The sequence below is a fragment of the Zosterops lateralis genome (assembly GCF_965231275.1).
Source record: "Zosterops lateralis genome assembly, chromosome: W".
NCBI lineage: Eukaryota > Metazoa > Chordata > Aves > Passeriformes > Zosteropidae > Zosterops > Zosterops lateralis.
Window position 1 is genome coordinate 10,882,081 of NC_139801.1, and position 20,094 is coordinate 10,902,174.

The 20,094-nt window shown below is 40.4% G+C and overlaps 1 protein-coding gene across 13 annotated transcripts in view; it reads left to right on the forward strand.

The window, feature by feature from the left end:
- LOC310922014 (kelch-like protein 13) overlaps nucleotides 1–20,094 on the forward strand; it is a 137,343-nt gene that overhangs the window by 99,358 nt on the left and 17,891 nt on the right. For all 13 annotated transcript variants that reach the window (XM_083882291.1, XM_083882296.1, XM_083882293.1 and 10 more), the window contains 2 exons: nucleotides 236–432; nucleotides 6,916–7,711. In XM_083882291.1, the coding sequence (XP_083738417.1) occupies nucleotides 236–432; nucleotides 6,916–7,711 (993 nt within the window). The remainder of the gene's footprint in view (nucleotides 1–235; nucleotides 433–6,915; nucleotides 7,712–20,094) is intronic.

Genomic DNA, 20,094 nt, shown 5'->3' on the forward strand with positions numbered 1-20,094 from the left:
AAGCCATGTACTTCTGTCTCCAAATTGCTCTCATTTAGACACTCAGACACAAGTTCAGTGCTGTGTGTGAATCAGTCCAGTATTGCAAACAACACTGTGGACTAAACATCTCTCTACTTGCATATGGGGTTTTTAAATTAAATTTTAAAATTGTATTTTAATCATCTCTAAATTTATGAAGTCATTTCAACCCCATCAAAATGATCATATACATTTACCTGCATGTCTATTTCAGGAGGGATGAAAGAACAAGATTTAATGTGCATTAAGCTTCACGGTGTGAACAAAATAGGCCTAAAGAAGATCATTGATTTCATCTATACTGCAAAACTTTCCCTTAACATGGACAACCTTCAGGACACTCTAGAAGCTGCCAGTTTTTTGCAGATTTTACCTGTTTTGGACTTCTGTAAAGTATTTCTTATCTCTGGGGTAAGACTATTAATTTCCCATTTACAATGTTTAAGGCCTTGGTATGTAGTTTTGTTTTTTCTTCTGTGATGACACTGACATAATAGTCAAAGTTATGTCTAAAACTTGCCATTATTCATAGTTTAGATTCACAGAGAACAAATTTGCTTTATAGTTTCCTTGAAAAACTTGGTTTTCTTCTGAGTATTACATACAGTATGAGTTTGATACAAGTGTTTTACCACATTAAAATTCTTCCCTTACATGTCTGATATGAGATGTTTCAGGGTCTCCCTGCATGATTTCACTTTCTCTAGCATTAGTCTGCTTGCTGCATTCATTTTATTTCTGTACTTACAGCCCTTCCATCTCAATGGGGGTGCAGTTACCTGTTTTCTGACTCAAACACAGTATAAAAGCAACACCCAGATAGGATCCCTCAGTACCTTTCCTTGCCTTCCTGTCCTGTCAGCAATGAGGAGCACCTGCTCTGTGGGGCTGTAGAACAACAGTGGTGAAAGAGCTGTGCTGTCAAAGCAGTTCTGCCTGGAGACAGACAGCAGTTATTTTTAATGTTTCCTGGAGGTTTTCTAATGTTGATGTTAAATGCTTATATATCTCACTAGAACTCTGACTTTAACAGGGAGACTGGTGTGCTCCACACGAATTACAAAATTATTTGGAATTCAGCTTTTTGATTCTGTAATGAGAAATAAAGAAGCAGATATTCATGTTGCTCTGCAGAGTACAGGCTTAGAAATGTGACCTCCTTAACTGAAAATATGTACCAGGATTTATGCAAACCAGAGGGACTCCAAGCTGGTAATAACAGCAATCTGTTTCATACGATGTGTTAGAGATATTTAGGCTTGATAATGCCATTTTTATTGTAATTTGGAAATATTTTCTAACTGACCAGTCATCTGATAATGTTGTGATAATGTTTCATTAAGCTTAATACTCTTCAATCCTAGCCACCTATTTTATGATGCTTGGTGTTTTTTTACCCTCCAAAATGATGCCTCTCCAGGTTTGACATTACTATAAATACCAACTTGGAAAAAGGTCTTGGTGGTGTTTTGAATCAGGTATTTGAAAAGGGCCTCCTCTGATGGGAGCTGAGCCCTGAGGACACTGTGTTGCCCTTTTCCTTTTCTGGGTAGGGCAGCTGCTTGTTTATTTTGCTTTGTTAAGGAAAGAACTTTTTCATATTAAATCATGTTATTGTTTAAAATGCTCATTCTCTGAAAGTATGTTCACTTGTGATGTTGACTCAGTCACTGTTTTTGTTCAAATAAGAAATATCTTGTTTGATACTGCATTTTCAAAGAATGAGGAAGACTTTATTAATTCTCTAATTTTATTGGGGTTTTTTTCAGAAATACTTTCATTTAGACCATGTCTAAGGGAAAATAATCTCATTCATGGTATAGCTGTAGAGGAAGTAGAAAATTGAAGTTGTTCTGTTAGCCTAGTTGTTCTTAGCATCCTTATATAAAGAATTTTTGAATTACCTTACTTCTAAATTTGTTGAAGCAAGAGTTGGTGAACAAATGAGCTTCTTTTCGAAGGAGCATTTCTGTAATTTAAATGAATTTTCTGAGCAAGTATTGAGCTTATTTCTACTGAAGTTAGCTGGCTCGAGAGCTGAGGTAACCATTCCCGGACAAATGCTTGTCTTTGAATTGTCTGGGGAGTCCATTATTAAAGAGATTATAGAAGTCAGTTTATGTAAGGCATAATGTAATTGTTTACTTCATAAGAGAGTATTGGAAATATTTGCAAAGAAAAACCGAAGCTTAAGGTAGCAGCTTAATTTGTGTAACAAAAATAATGAGATCTTCAAAGAACAGTATCTGTTGTAGCTGACTTGAAAGTGTTTTTTATTTGTTCTGCAGTTACACTCCTCCTGTCAAGTAGCCCATTGCTCTGAGTATCTTTGCTCTGCAACCAGACTCTCAGAGAAACAATGGAATACTTCCTAAGATGTTTTGTCTTACCGTTACTATTGGTTTTAAATAATTATAGCTGTACAATAGACTAGGACTATGCTCATGTTCACGCCTAACTGAGCTGTAATGTAATTAAAATTCATAAAAATGCTGTGGAAATGTTTTCAGAGTAGTGAGTTCTAGACACAATACTGATTTTGTAAAAGTAGCAGCAATGGACAAAATGGAGAAAGAGGAGAAACTTACCCAAGTGAATTACAGCGTTTAGGAAAATCACAGGGTAATGGGGAACAGGTTGTTACACTGTAATTAAAGAAAACATTCCCAAACATTGAAAATTAATGTCTTGGATGTACTTGCAAAAAAATTTTATTCCTTCGATAATTTGGTGCTTTAAGCTTTTGTAACTACCAGGAAATAGTCAAATATTGAGGGCTTAATACTTGGAAGTCGTGTCTTGTCAAAAGAACTTGGTTATCTGAGGATGGACCAAGTTAATCTGTTTAGTGGGAGCACGGGATTTAATCCTGGGACCAGCTCTGACAGCCACCAGAAATTTGACTTTGTACTGTAGGGGTACAATGGATTCTGTTTTCTGAGCTGGTCAAATTTCTGTGCTTTTTTTTTTTTTTTGTGCTTCTGTCAATGGAAGCCCACAGGAAAATTGAGGGTTTCAGGAGTGTGTTTACCCTTTTAAACTTTGACCCTTTGAAACACTGCATTAATTGCTTCAGTGTCTAACAGTCATTGAAACAAAACAGTTAGACACCTATGGTCCTTCCGAGCTTGTCTGTCCGGCTAGCTCTGCTCTTCAGATACCATACAAACGAGTTAATCCTTTGGGTCCAGATTTCAGACAGAGATGTGACCTTGCTTGGAAGAATGGAGCAGACTCACACTTGGTGTTACTTAGGAAGGTGTTTATTCAGGGCAAAAGCCCAGGTGGTCAAAGCCTGAGTGGAGTGTGAAAGTTCTTGCTTGCCCTTATCAACATGGGCGTTACAGATGGAAATGAGGGGGAGAGGTTTAGGTACAAGGGGGCTGAACTTTGACATGTAGGGGAAAAAGGGGTGTGGAATATACATGAGGCCTTGGCAGAGCCACCTGGCTTCATAGAGCCATCAAGAACCAGGGGTGTGTTCACAGATAACGTACAAAGTTATACAATGGCCTAGCCAGGGCTATCAGAGACATACAATGGGGAAGGCCAGGGCTATTATGTTGAGTTGATGACAGTCATCAAGGGAAGTGGGGTGGATGAACACTTACAAAAACCTATTAACAAAAATTACAGAAATTTTAGAAAACTCAAAAATGCACACTGCAACAGACACCCGATTGTTTTTTGCTACCAGGTTTGAGGGCTTGATCTTTTTGTGCATGTTACTTTTCCTGAGCTGTTCTCCAAGGCTCTCATACTTGCAATCATTTTGCTACATCCAGTTTTGTAGTATTTTGTAGTCAGTTAAGTTTTTATGAGAACTTGCAAAGTGATTGCTTCAAAATTTCAAAGAATTAAGTGAACTGCTTTCTCAAGAAAGTACTTTGGGTTTTGCTTTGGGTTTTTCAGGGTGTCATAACACGGTGCTGTGCTTGACCTTTCTTTTTTGAAAAGCTTTTTAGTATTTTCTACAACTTCTGCTATGTTGAAGAGCTCCTGATTGCCTGACTTCCACACAGAACCATAGCATAAGTCAAACTTCTAAAAAAACCAAAAAATGCCAATATTTGGGTAACTGAAGTATTTATTTAAATAACATTATTGTACTGAACTCTGTACAGTTTTGAATATTCAAGTAGAAGTAGCTGCAGCATTTCTTTTTGTTGAAGGACTTTTTTTTGGCTCAGGATTTAAAAATTTCTAGAATATGTATTTTTATGACTTTTAAGTCTTTGCAATATATTTTAGCCTGATACATTGATCATTATCTTAGAGCACAGTAAAGAGGGTAATAGCAATTTTGCAAGGTAAGTAACCTTTAAGACAATATTTAATATATCACCCTGATTTGAGGTGAGTGGTGGAATGTTAGTGAGTCATAGTACACAATTTCATAAGCATAATGGAAAGTACTTGCAATCATATATGAAAAAAAAAAACAACTCTGAGTGCAGTACAGTCCCAGTGGATTAATAAAGGCAGAATAAAGTAAATTTTCCAAGAATCAGGGGTTGACTGGAAACTGCTGATGTCATGTTCATCAGTCATTAACAGTGTGTAATGTATGAATAAATTTCAAAAATGTAAGAAGTCCAGGAATATGCTCAGTTGCATAGATTTACAGTGTAACCTAATTATGGTAATACATAACCCTGGGCACTTGATAAGTGGCAGCCAGTCAGCAATAGCTCCAAATACTTAATTGCATCCTGAACGTGTGCCAATGGTACAGAATCTGTACAAAAACTGTATAGATTTTGCTTTGATCTTTTAAGTTCAAGCATGCCTTTCCTGTATGCAATAATATCTGCCTGCCTTTGATGTGGAGGAAGTGCTGCATCTCTCTAGTTTGGTGCCAGTCAATGTGTTCCAAAGTGATTTTTAGATACAGTAACTATATAGCAAGAGTTAAGATTTGTGGTATGCTGCAAGTCAGCTGTTTGTTAAGGGGTGATTTTTCCATTGCTTTATTTTGTAATACAACTTGAAAGAAATTTTAGAAGTAAGAATGTTCTGTTTCATTTACTCAATTTATGCTATGCTGTTATTTCCATTATGCAATTAATTTATGTAAATTAAAATACCTAAAAGGAAATGTACAGAAATTAGAATCATAGAATGGCCTGGGTCAAAAGAAACCTTAAAGATCATCCAGTTCCAACGTCCCTACTGTGGACAGGGAGCTTCCACTAGATCAGGTTGCTCAGAACCCCATCCAGCCTGGCCTTGAACACTATAGCGATGGAGCAGCCACAGCTTCTCTGGGCAACCTGTTTGATGTTGATCCTCAAAACCAGTCAGAGAATATTTTACAGGCTGTTGCTAGTTGGTGTGATTATATATTGATACAAACAATGTGATCTGTCTTGTAATACAAAAAATTATTTCCATGTATATAAAGCACAAATATTTTCATAATAGAACTCCTGACAGTCTGCTGCACATTCATTTTATAGATAGGACCTCATTATGGGATTAGCAGGCATTTCAGGATGTGTGAATGAAAACTTTGGATGAATGTAGATCTTAACTCTAGGGCAAGTTAGATCAGTTTCTAGAATTAAGAAAATCTTCTATTCCTGTACTCATTAGACATTTCAGTTGTCTGGTATTAAAGGACAATGATGAGATTGAGCTATACAGTATTTAAATCTTCTAATCTCTGTTATGACCAGAAGGTCATTTGAAGGTTTTGGAATTCTCAGGCTCCAGTTGGGTCATAGTCCTCAATCTTTATAATCTTTTTTAAAAATAACTGTGAGATTTGTAAGCTTAAATTCTTCTGGAATTACAAATGTAATGAGAATCACAAAGTTGTGGAGATGGTTGACACTGAGTAGGACTGACATGGACAGAGATTAGAACATGTGTAAAAGAAGCTTAGATTGGAATAAGGTTTGAATGCAAAAGAGCCACAATTCTCAGCAAGAAGCATTTGAGTGACTTTCTGGGCACATGTACCAGAGAACTTTCTGAAATTAACTGACTGGGTTCACTGAAAACCCACTAGGAGTTGTGCCCCATACCTCTCATGTTTCTTCCTCCCTGTGCCTTGGATCCCAGGTGAGCTTAGAAATTCAGGATCCAAAGATATAAAAAGGTAGATGCAGCTACAGTTTAAAACAGATTATTACCAAGATACAGTCACTCGAGTACTGAGTTATATTAGGATGTGATCCATACTGCTAAAGCATTTAATGAGCTGGGTATTTTTTAGGGAAAATCCTCCTAGGTTCATTCTTTAAAAAAAAATTACGTATAAACTAAATTCACTTTGTCTTATTTTTGACATATATTTAATTTTGAACAGTCTGTAAGAACACTGCCTTGATTTATTAAAGATCCATTTTTGTTTGTTTTGAAGGAATTTATTAATGAGATTGAACACTGTACATATAACTTGGCCGAAATATGTGGCATACAGGGGTTAGTTGTGCCATTCTCTTTGGTTTTATTGTGTCAATACAATTTTAATAATGTCAGAAAATGTCTAATGGTGAGACTTTTGTTTTGCTCTCTGTAGCCTTGGGCTGATCACCTCTCCCTTAACTTTCTTTCCACATCTTTATTACTAAGATGTTTTCAGAGCTTTTCAAAGATGAAGTGCTATATAACTGCTATCCCTCATCATTGTATAAGGTAATTGACATAATATATGCCATCTGTTTGTTACTTGTCTCATTTCTTTCTTCAAAATAAGGAATAAATTTGGTCTCCCCTTGCAGTCATGAATATATATACTGCATTGAATATTTACTCATGTGTAAATCACTTTGAGCACTGCAAAATGCTGAAATGTTGCTGATTCTACAGTATTCATTAAATTTTACATTATCATTTAGACACCAAATTAAGAAAGTGTTTTGATTCCTTTTTCTGTTTCCTTAATAGGTTTTGTTGGAAAATTGTGTTGAGATTGGGCGAATTGCCAACACATACAATCTCACAGAAGTAGATAAATATGTTAATAATTTCATCCTGAAGAACTTCCCTGCATTATTAAGTACTGGTGAATTTGTGAAACTCCCCTTTGAACGTCTTGCCTTCGTGCTTTCAAGTAATAGCCTTAAGCACTGCACTGAACTTGAACTCTTCAAGGCGGCATGTCGCTGGCTGCGCTACGAGGAACCTCGCATGGAGTATGCTGCAAAGCTCATGAAGAACATCAGGTTTCCCCTGATGACACCCCAGGATCTTATTAACTATGTTCAGATGGTGGACTTCATGAGAACTGACAACACCTGTGTCAACTTGCTTCTGGAAGCCAGCAATTACCAAATGATGCCATACATGCAGCCAGTGATGCAGTCAGAGCGGACGGCCATCCGCTCAGACAGCACTCACCTGGTGACCTTGGGGGGAGTCCTCAGGCAGCAGTTGGTGGTCAGTAAGGAGTTACGGCTGTACGATGAGAAGGCCCACGAGTGGAAATCCTTGGCTCCCATGGATGCGTCGAGGTACCAGCACGGCATTGCCGTGATCGGGAACTTCCTGTACGTGGTAGGGGGCCAGAGCAATTATGACACAAAGGGAAAGACGGCAGTCGACACGGTCTTCAGGTTCGATCCTCGCTACAACAAGTGGATGCAAGTGGCATCTTTAAACGAGAAACGGACCTTCTTTCACCTAAGTGCCCTCAAAGGACATTTGTATGCAGTCGGAGGTCGGAATGCAGCGGGTGAGCTAGGTGAGTCCTCCTGGAGCCAGCCCCTTGCCTTTTGTTGAGCCTGGAAATACCCTGCTGACCAGGGAATGGGTGGAGAGAAACAAGGGGAAGTCATTGGAGTGCTGCTGCTTTCTGGAAATACTGCAAATGCAGAGAGAAATTTGTCTGGATACTGTTATATCGGCGATTGATGGAGAAACAGGAAGACTGATTCATGATCAGAATTCGATTTTACTCAGGTTTTCCAAGAACTTATATACCATTTCAGTAAGATTAATAATTTCTACTACAATAATTAGGTTAAAAGATCATACAAACAACTCATGCATTTTACATCATCTTTATTGTAGGGGGTTGATTGAATCTTTTCCCTTAAGCAGGTTTAATCCCATGTTCTCATAAGCTCAAAGTTCATGGCATCCTATTCACCAGACTAGTTATGCTAATTAAGTCTGTCTTACTCTCGCGAATCCTCACAATTTTCCCTTCTGTATTAACCAAAAACACCCCTTTAACAGCCTTATCAATCAATCTCTGCACACATTGAAGCAAGCAAGGTATCATAACTAACATAATTATTATTAAAGTCATAACATGCATTCCTATTCTAAGAAAATCTTTTAGCCAAGGTGTCAAACCCCAGCCACTAAACAAGTTATCTAGCCAAGATCCAGATTCTACCTTTGATTTAAATACACTATCTTTCAGCAGCTGAATGCTTTTATGGATAGATTCTGAGTAATCAGAAAGATTCATACAACACATTCCATCGAAATCTTCACATCCATGGCCTTGAGCAAGGAGGAGGAAGTCAATAGTAGCCCGGTTTTGCAAACTGGCATGCCTTACACTGTCAACATCTGTTAATAAATTTGATAAAGCAGAGCTGGTGGCATTAATCTGCTTTGCCAGCCAGCAGGCTGCCTTATTTAATTGGTTTAAGGCCTTCTTTGCAGCCAGTCCTGGCAAAAGCAAAGAGGCCCAATTCATCTGGGTCACAGACCACAAAGACAATTCATCATCACAATATTCATCAAATGCATGCAAGCTGCACCTTATTCTGCGGGGTTACTTGTGCTGTAAAATCAAGGATGCATTAGGTGTCAGCACGGTCAGTCGTCCCAAACTACAGGGACCTCCATTTATGTGTGAAGGGATCGCTGCCCAGGCCCGATCTCCACATACCAGGAACATTCCCGGTGGCAACCACAGGGGGGTGTTACTGGACTTAGAAGGGCTGCTAGAAGTATAATTACACCAAGAGGTCTGATTCCTATACACGGGATGATAAGCAGAAACATCCCAAGCTTTAGACTGATTTTTTCCTGTGTAATCAAAATTGACACAAAAATCCATTTTTACAGAACCCAGGAGTTCTAATTCTTGTGGCTCCAAGGGTGTTATAGGAAGGTAAGGAGTCCACTGATCCCATGTATTAACAGGATTTGAGCTCTGTACAGTGCTTTTAGTTGCTTCTGGTATTGGCCAGCCATCTAATGGCAAGCCAACTAAACAAGTTAAAAATGGATTTTCTGGGGATGCAGTAGCTAGGCATAAGGTTTCTTGTTTGGTTGCATTAGCCAGGGTTACCCAAACATTTGTTTTGGGTTGGTTAACAGGCCATGCTGTGCTATCACGGGCAAGCAATGCTAATAAGCATAGCATTTGATTCAATCCCATTTTTGCTTGTTTGTTTTGATCTATGTTGTGGAGAGAAAAAGATTCCTTTCAGCGTATCCCCCTTTTAAAAATCAGTCAAATATAAGGTACTCACTTAATTGTTTTGTCTGCATTCCAGTTTGCAAATATGGCTATTTTTGGATTTCCTCAATACTTGCCTCCTGAGAGTAGGGAGGTGAGGACTATCCTTTTCTTGTGCCCTGCTATAATTAAAATTTCAATGGCTGTATACCTGAATTACACCAAAAGAACTCTGTAATCACTCTAGTTTTCACACCCTTTATACTGACACAAAGCTCAAAGTTCACAGTTTCCTAGATAGGACAAAAGATCATCAGCTGCAGTCCGGGTGGGGTTCCTCCTCTTCCTCCTCTCCTGTGGACTCGGTGGTGTCAGCTGCCGGTAGAGGTTCTTGGAAAGGCTTCACATTCCTTTCCAGGAATCCAGTGAGGTCCTCTTTCTGAGGAGATACAAGCAAAGCCCCTCCCCCAAGTGATCAAAGGGTAAGGGCCCAGGATTTTACCAGATTCTGGGTCACGAATTAGTACTGGTGGGTTTTCCTTGCAGGAAAGCGATGTGGATGAAGCAAAATGCCTAGTCATGGGGGGATTCATGTTTGTCATTGAACAGTTTAAGAAATTGAAAACATATAGGGCTTTGCATAGCCTTTCAGCGGGGATGTCTCCAACTCCCCCCTTTTGTTGTACCAGAAGGTGTTTGAGGGTGCCATGGGTACGCTCTAGAATGGACTGCCCTGTGGGTGAGTGTGGTATGCCTCTTTTGTGGGTGATATCCCATAAGAAGAAAAAATCTGCAACTCTACGGGAAATGTATGCAGGTCTATTGTCTGTCTTAATCTGTTGGGGGATTCCTAATGTAGCAAAGGCATCAGCGAAGTGACAGCAGACATCCTTCGCTGTCTCTCCTGTGTGAGCTGAGGCAAACAGAGCACCTGAATATGTGTCAATGGAAGCATGCACAAATTTCAAGCGGCCGAATTCAGGAAAGTGTGTTATATCTGTTTGCCAAATCTGTAGGCTTTGTAAACCTCTTGGGTTGACTCCTGTGTTTGCATTACGAAGAGAATAACGCTGGCAATCTAATCTGGACACGTATTAATTATGCTAGAAGATTGTGTTGGAGTTAATTCAAAAAGTCTCACTAAAGCTCCAGCATTCTGATGGAAAAAGGCATGACTCAGCCTACCTTGATCTATTTTGTTTGGTAAAACATGCTGTACTGATAAAGCTAGCAAGTCCGCCTGGGCGGCCTGGGCGTTACCTTCAGTGAGATAACCTGGGAGGTTGGAATGTGACCTAATATGCATAACAAAGTAAGGAGCCATCCTTTTGTCTAACAGAGTAACCAGCAGTTTCAACCAGGAAAAGAGTGTAATTTTTAACATTTTTCAAAACAGAATTCTCTGCTCTTTGAACAATACCTGAAACATATGCGGAGTCAGTAACCAGATTAAAAGGTGTACTGAACTTCTGAAATACTGTGACCACAGCGGATAATTCCACTATTTGTGGAGACCCTTCAACAACAGCAATATCAGATTGCCCGGTTCCAGTTTCAGAATCCTTCCACTCAATCACTGATTTATGGCTTTTCCCAGAACCATCTGTGAAAATTGTCATAGCTCGCAAAGGAGTCTTACTTCTCTTTGGCTTGGGGAGTAAGTTAAAAGAAGAACTTAACAATTTGTGTTTAGGTGGATGGATAGATATCTGTCCTGGGTAATCTGATAAAGCAATTTGCAATTTTTCAGACATTTGTAGCAACCAATTCAAATAAAACATAGTGAGAGGCAGATAGATACGATCAAAATCTTTCCCAGCCAAAGAGGTCAGCCTTTGACGAGCCTTGATAATCAACATGGCCATAAGTTCATCCTGCATGGAAATAGTCTTGGGCATGTTATTAGGCAAAAAGACCCACTCGATGATTAGTAAAGGGTCTGGTTTTTTCTGAGTCCCACTGAAATATTAAGGCATGGGGTTGTTTGGTGGGGTTCAGAATGATTAACCACAATGGTAGTTCAGGGGCCGAACAGGCTGATTGTCTCTGAGAGATAGCATCAGCCACTTTCTGAAGCTCAGTCTGTGCTTCTTTGTTTAAATGCCTAGGTGATAAAAGGTCGGGCTCTCCCCCTAGGAGGGCAAACAATGGCTCCAAATCTGCATTTGAAATCTCAACCAGGGGACGAACCTAATTTATCATTCCCAGCAGTTTCTGTGCATCATGTAAAGTTTTGATTTCAGTTGAAATTTGCAAGGGTTGTGCCAAAATAGAATGCATGCCTATTCTCCAGCCCAAATATTTCCAGGGAGATGTCTTTTGAACCTTCTCAGAAGCAATGGTCAAGCCTGCTGCTTTGGCAGCTTGGCAGACCACTTGCATTGCTTCCTCCACACGAACCACAGTTTCTGCAGAGATGAGGATATCATCCATATAATGATACAACAGAACATCAGGCATTTTTTCCCGTACTGGACTCAGAATTTTTGCCACATACCATTGGCATATGGTCGGGCTGTCTCGCAATTCTTGAGACTGTACTAACCAATGATATCGATCAAGTGGTGCCTGCATATTAATGCTTGGCACAGAAAAGCTAAATCTGGGTGCATCGTCTGGATGCAGTGGAATATCAAAAAAGCAATCCTTTAAATCAATCACTAGTTGATGCCAATTTCTAGGGATCATGGAAGGAGAAGGGAGCCCTGGTTGTAGGGGCCCCATTCCCTCAATTGCCTCATTTATTTTCCTCAAGTCATTTAACAGCCTCCACCCCCCAGACTGCTTTTTAATTACAAACACAGGTGAATTCCAAGGACTATTAGATGGGATTATATGTCCCTTTTTTAGCTGTTCTTGTACAAGTTCCTGTAATACGCAGTTTTTCTAATGACATGGGCCATTGGTCTACCCAAACTGGATCAGAGGTTTTCCAAGTCAGTTTGGGGGTGTTGCGCGCAACAATGACCCTTAGGCAAAATTTGACTGCATAAAAATTCCCCACTGAGATAAAACATCTCTCCCCCACAAGATCAGTGGCGCAGAGACCACAAACGGCCTAACAGTAGCTACCCTTCCCTCAGGCCCTGTAATTTGCACTAGGTGTTGGCTCTGATAGCTTTGACTGTTCCCACCCACCCCTGAAAGGACTTAGGGGACAGGCATTAATGGCCAATCATTAGGCCATTGATTTCGAGAGATAAGAATAATGTCTGCACCGGTATTGTTATAAATGCAATGGCAAATATTGGATAAATAAAAGACAATTTATTAATAACAAAATATCGAGCACAAGAAAAATGAGAAAGCCACAAAATACGAAATGGTCAGCGCCGTGCTGGGTGGATAGGGGTCCGCACCGGGGTACAGGACTCCCAAATCCACGCCGATGCAGCTTTCAGTCCAGCATTTTATAGGGTTTTTCTGCCCTTAGGCAGTCCAGGTGTCCAGGATGGGCTGAATAGTCCGAATTTCTTTTCGATGGCCTTCCCGGATCTCGTCAGGTCTCATTGTCTCATTCCGGGAAAAACTCTTATGTCAATTTCATGTGTTAGTCTTATGCTGATTTCATTTAGCTTGTTGCACCGGAGAGCTGATGAGATCGCCAGTGGGTTGATGAGATTGGCATCGTTGTCACGAAGGAATTTCTTCCTTGTATTGGCAAGGAAGTGATTCTTATCGAGGTTGGCCAGTGTCTTTGTCTAGCTTGATAATGTTCATCCTGTCTTTGCAACTGAGACTGGCAGGCTGGGGGGGAAACGATTAGCCCTATACTGGATTTCACAATTTTATTAACCTTATTCCCTATTACACATCAGGTTATTATTTTATACCCAAATTTTTACCCAAAATTTATCACAGGTATCAATATGTCCGGTTAAAATTAATTCCTTGCCTTTCAGAGAGACTTTGCATTGGCATGTGGGATGCTGAGAAGTGATACCTTATGTCCAGAAAATCTGTGGTACCCCTGTGGAACCAAACCCATCCCCCCTCCGTGCATCTATCGGGGGTGCGGACAAGGGGCCTGCCGGGAAAAGTATAAGCTGAGCAATTTTGCTGCCTGTGGGGATCATGCAGGGGGGGTGCGGGGTCCAAGTTATAATTTTTATTTCCTCATCTGTATCAGAGTCAATAACTCCTGGCAAAACAAACAGTCCTGTCACTGAGATAGAAGATCTACCTAAAAGCAAAGCATGGTAACCCTGTGGTAAAGGACCACAAATCCCTGTGGGGAGACAAAATACAGAGCTGTTGGTTAACGTTACTATGTCACTGGTTGATATGTCCAACCCAGCACTTCCTGGAGTGGCTGCCCGTAGTTCTGTGATGGTCCGGGTGGCGGGGGCAGGGCCGGCTGGAACCTGAAGGTTGGCTCTGGCAGCTGTGGCTGGGAAGGCTGTGGAACTTGTGTTTTCACGCATAGCCATCCCGCGCTGCGAGATGAGTTTTCCTGCAAAGGCTGGCCATTTTTGTGAAATTTAGAGTGACAGGAATTAGCGAAGTGAGAACACTTCTGGCAGCATGGGCATAAAATTGGTGGTTTTGCTTTTTGCACCTTTCGGCAGTCATTTTTAATGTGCCTGGGCTCCCCACAGCCAAAACAAACCGACTGCTTTCCAGGCAATATTTTCAAAGCAGCAAAGGCATCGGCTATACCTTGCCCCACGGCGTGGTAAGTAACTGCTGTTGCGTGCTGCAATGTCCCCAGACGATTGCAAGGCTCAAACATTTGGGGCAGTGTGGGCTCAGGTTCTGGGGGCAGGGTTTTCAAAAGGAGTTTGCAATCCTCATTAGCATTTTCAGCAGAAAGTTTTAGTAGTACAACTTCCCTGGCTTGATCATTATCAATTTGTCTTTCCAGAGTTTGTTTCAATCTGTCCACAAACTGCATATAGGGTTCTTGTGGAGCTTGCTTAATATTTATGAAGGATTGTTGCGGGGTTTTGGCATCTGGCACTTTGAGAAATGCATATCTAGCTGCCTCCATGATCCCCTCCAAGGCTTCTCTCGGTAAAGCAGCCTGGCCATTAGGATCGGTATGCACACCCTCGCCAGCCAATTGGTCAATAGTTAAGGCAGCCAGGGCTTGGGTTGCATGCCCCGCATATGTAAAATTAAGTTTTCCAGTCTTTTTTTCCACTGTGCCATGAATATTGCATATTGAGTTGGGGTGAGCAAAAGGTTTGCCGAGAATTTAATGTCATGAGGAGTCATCAGGTGGGTAGTGAAGGTTGCTCTTAGTAAACTACTGAAGTAAGGAGATCCCAGAACATATTCTGTCACTGTTCGGCGCAGTTCCTAAATTTCTGAATGGCCTAAGGGCTCCCATTGCGGATTCCCCCGCTCGGGCTCGGGCCGAGTTGCACAGGGGCTACAAAGATTTCTGCTGCAGTTTCAAAGTGTCTGTTCTTAAGGGCTTTCTTTTTTATCTGTAGCAAATTGTTATGCATTTTTGGAGGGAATGGGTCCAGATCTTTTTTGGGGCTGGGGTTGAAAGACTCTCCGTCGCTACTAGAGTCACTGTCCGCATAATCAATTAACCTTTGGTGGTTCTGGGGTCGCTGGTGGGATAGCGGCAAGGCTACAGGTGGCGTCTGTGCTCTGTCCCTGGCTTTCGTCGGGGAGGGGGTGCGGACGGGAGAGGGAGAGTGAGACCTGGGCCAATCAGGGTTTAACACAGCTGCAGGGACCATCTCTGCGGTTGCCTCACAGGTTACCTCACTTCCCGTATTTTTTAATCACATCCATGACCGCTCTCCAAGCAGGGAGCAGGCGAAGCTCTGGCTCATGGCCAGGCTGTGTAGCCAGGTCGTAGAATTTTACACCTTGTCCCAGTAGCAGAGAGTAAAATAGAAAAAGGGATGGTATCAGGAAATATGTATGACACCCATCGTAGAAGTGACTTAAAATCCCTCTTAGGGATGAGGGATCCATACTTGCTTAGGAGGCGTAGCATGGTTTCGTAGACATCTCTCTCGGTGGACATTCCCTCTCCCATATTTTTAGTTCCCCTGGCTCACCTGTCACGTCGCAGCGTACAGGGATTGTGGGCCGAAACGCAGTTCTTTCACCATCACAATCAGTTCCAGTGGTGTCACCGATTGCTGTCAGATAGCTGGTTCTTCTCCAGTCACACAGAGCACCAATTATCAGCGATTGATGGAGAGACAGGAAGACTGATTCATGATCAGAATTTGATTTTACTCAGGTTTTCCAAGAACTTATATACCATTTCAGTAAGGTTAATAATTTCTACTACAATAATTAGGTTAAAAGATCATACAAGCAACTCATGCATTTTACAACATCTTTATTGTAGGGGGTTGATTGAATCTTTCCCTTTAAGCAGGTTTAATCCCATCTTCTCATAAGCTCAAAGTTCTGTTTGTCCTTGCCATGGCATCCTATTCACCAGACTAGTTATGCTAATTAAGTCTGTCTTACTCTCGGTCTTGTGTATTCCCACACTGTTAGAAATTAATTTTAGAAGGGATTCCACAAAAAAAAATTCCAAATATGTATGTCTTGTGTACTGATGCATAATATCCAGTGTCTTGGCCTTTACTACGAAACATGAAGTAAGCATGTATGTCTGCCTGTGTAAGTGTGGGGGAATATAAATGCAGTTTTAAAAAGAAAAAAATAATCATTATTTCAGCTGAGAAACAAAATCCATTCCTAAGGGATACATGGCTCTAGCTGAAACTTGCTGTTGAATGAATGTTACATTTTAAAAGACAAATTCTCTGGAATAGTATTTGAAATGCCAAGGGGTTTTTTGATGTGTTTTTTTGTTGTTATTGTTTTAGTCTAATGACAGTGATTTCTTTCACTCACAGATTAGTGAGATTCAGATATTCTGATGTTCTGGGCTTTTTAATTATTAAAAATGTTATATTTCACCTATGATCTTGTGAGTACGCAGGTAACTTATTTGTACGAATGACTGAATTACTTGTTCCTGCTGCCTCTTCCTTTTTGCCCCCTTGCAAATGATATTTAATTTAGCTTGACCAAAAAAAAAAAACCCAAAACCCTAACCCAAACAAAAAAAGCAACCAAAAAAACCCCACAAAAAAACCTGAAAAAACACACAAAAACAAAAACCCCAAACAAAACAAAACAGACCAGAAGAAACCCTCCCATATCAGTTTTTAGGAAACAATATAGAAAGAATGAATGGCAAGTTTTAATTTAACAAAAAATCTGCAGAGGATGACCCCTATTAATCCACTGCATTGTGCAAAGCCATAGTGGTTAGCATTTAGTGAAATCTGGGATAGGAGATTCAACTTTAAATTTGTCTGTACTTTAAAATGTGTCCTGGTTTAGGGCAAATTTGGGAGGAAACCTCCAAATGGCGTTCCTCTGGAGAGCAAACTCAAATAGCCCCTTCCCCCCCCCCCCCCCCCCCCAGCCAGTCCAGGAAAAGAACTTCCTCGGAGAAAAGTGGAAAAAACTATATATTTGACAAACAAACTGCTCACGAGCATAAGGAATGAATAATATGAAATAATAAAACTTCTCGCTGCTCTGAAGAGAGATGGCAAAACTGAGAGTCCTTGCTGTGAGTTAGCTCGGCTCTCTCAGTCCCTTCTCAGTCCCAGTCCCTTTGGCACTGGAAAATGCCGAGGTCCAGGCCCTGGTGGGCCACAGGTGCAGCTCCTGGTGCTCCTCTGGGTTTTTCAGTCCAGAGCAGATTTAAACGGTCTCTAAAAAAGGAAGAAAAACAGTCCAGGAAGCTTTTTTGCCCCAGCTAGCTAGACTAATGAAAAGGGAAAAAATACCCTTCTTTGGCCGCTGTCCGTGCATTTGATGAACACAGTCCAAGGGCGAAGAAGAGATGCGGAGGAGTGAACAGTTTTTTAAAACAAACTGCGTGCTTCTTCTTTCCCTGCTCACTCTCAGAACCAGTCTTAAAGGTACAGAACACACAGCACACACAGAACAGACGATTGGGGATACAGGCATCATAGTCACCCTAGGACAAAATGTCACAGAGATTATGCTTGGAATTTAAGCATAGTATTATATCTAAACCAGATGTATCATCTCATCATTTAGTTTGCTGCTTTCAGCCCAATACTCAACTGTCCCTTGTCCCTCTGTGGCTTCTACCTCTTGCTACTAAGATTTGCTTTTCAGAAATGCACAGATATCAGTAAGTGCAGTGAGAAACATTTTTAATTAAAAGAATACAAAACTTGATTTCTACTGCAGGATCTGTGACTTCTTAAAATTACTGCATCTCGGTTATTCACATACACAGGTTTAATTCATCATCATGTTGCAAATTTTCATAGGAAACATACAGTACACTGCTTCCACCATACAAAAGTGGCCTGGCTTTGCTAGAAATTTAAAATCCATTCCAATGTTTGACAAAATGGGACATTTAAAAATGCCTCCTGTTCCAAAAAGATGGGAAACTGCTTAGCAGTAACTTGTTTTCCCTAGACAGCCATTTTCTGATGCGGAGCCTGAGGTTTTCAGAATTTTTTACTTCGTATCACTTTATTTCCCTGAAAGTACATCCTAAACAATTTCAATATCCTCTAAAAGACTAAATGTGCAAACTAACATCATGTATTGATCTTCTGAGTATCAGAAAACCTGATATATAGCTTCAGTGAGCTATTTTCTAACAGTATGAATTAATAGCAGATAATCAGATTGCTGACCTTGTGCACTGTAAAATCTGAACAGAGTAGGGTTGTAAAAATTTCAGTGAAAAAGTTGCAAGTCTGACAAAATCAATATGAAATAATATTGTCAGTAAGCCAATGCAACCTGTGTGAAGGAGGCTTTGAGTGCAGCATTACTTTAAATTAGATCAAGCAGTATCATTCTGCTGACATCAACTCTTCTGCTTTCTTTAATTAAAATTCAAAATTTATCACCTATCTAAAATTCTTTTATAAAGATATCATTAAAATCCTGTAGCAATTTCCACACAGACCTGAAAAATGCCACTGGATTAGTCTGTGGGAAGAGCACTCTAAATGCTAAATATTTTAGCTGTCTGATGCTTTGATTTGGGACTTCAGGTTCTTTCCTTGTTAATTGTGAGGTGAGTAATTTTTCATTTTCATATTTCTTTCCTAAACCTTGACAACTGGAAGATGCAATCCAGCTTAAACTTCACATTCTGTTCAGAAGAGAAAAACTCTCAGGCTTTACATGGAAGAGAAAGTCAAATGTGTGTTGGACAGATATTAAAGAAGTTGCCCTTGGGTTCAAACTAATTTCAGTCTGTTGTTATAGAGGAAAAATTCCCAAATCCTGAATTGAGCTTTCTGGAAGATCAGCTCTTATGAAAAGGGCCAAAAGATTAAAGTTACTAAAATGAATTTTTTTTTCTTGACATTCACAGGAATAAAAATTATACTTTTTGAGGCTTTCTATCAAACCTTTTCAAAACAGTTTTCAAATGTTTCATCTTCTGAGAACTTTGTAAATGCCACTTCCTACATCTGTAATACTTGCTTTAGTGTAATAATGAGCTGCTGTTTTACCAGTGCATGCCACTGACAAAAGTTTGGTTAACTGGAGAGGATGAGTGAATTTCCATGTAGGTGGTACATGTGTTGGAAAGTGGTAAATGTATCTTTTAAATGTCCTGCATTATGATATTATGATTTAGATTTTTCAACCCTGTTATAAATGCAATGGCAAATATCGGATTAACAAAGAAAATTTATTAATAACACGATATCAATCACCAATAAAAGAGAAAACCACAAAATAGGATATTAGCAGCGCCGCGCCGGGTGGATGAGGGGTCTGCACACCAGGGTACAGGTCGCCCAAATCCACCCCGAACGATTCTCAGACCACCGTTTTATAGGATTTTTCTGCCCTGAGGCAGTACAGGTGTCCAGGATGGGCCAAATAGTCCAAATTTCTTCTCGATGGCCTTCCCGGATTTGCCAAGTCCCGTTGATCCGTTCCGGGAAGGTCTTTTCTTATGCCAATTGTACCAGCCAGTCTTATGTTGATTCCAATATGCATATCGTGCCAGGGTGTTGATGAATTCTGCTTCACCGTTCAAGAAGGAATTCTCCTTGCATTGGAAAGGATGCGATTCTTATCGGGGCTGGCTAGCGTCTTTGTTTGGTCTGATGGTCCTTGTCCTGTTTTGCAACTGGAGCCGCGGAGACTGGGGATACAGATTTCTACCTACTAGACTTTACAGTTTATTAACATCATTCTTATTATACATTTGATTATTATTTTATCCACGAATTTTTACACCAGATTTATCACAAACCTTGTGACAGCTTAGGGCTGTGCAGAATTAAGCACCACTCCTGGAAGGATTGTAGATAATTCTGGTTAGTTCCCTTTAAATGTCAAGGCAGGCACCTGCCAGAAGTATTCCCAGAAGGCAGGAGAACAGCATTTGGGCACAGGGAGGAGCCCAGCCTGGAGAAGGCCGGCGTGCAAAAAACAAGAGTTTTTGGAAAAAGAAACAAAGGGAAAACCAGGTGTGGCTCATAGACACTTGTGAAGCACAGCACATTGGCAGATTCCAGCTGAACAATGGAGTCTGTTTTCTCTTCTGACAAGTAGATTTTTGTAGCTCATTGTAAGAGTTCAGTTGTGGTGCTTGATGATGACAGAAGCTGTGTGTGTAAGTACTAGAAAACTTATGCATTTAAGTCTTTTCCAGATACTTCAGGCTCTGCTGTTGATAGGCT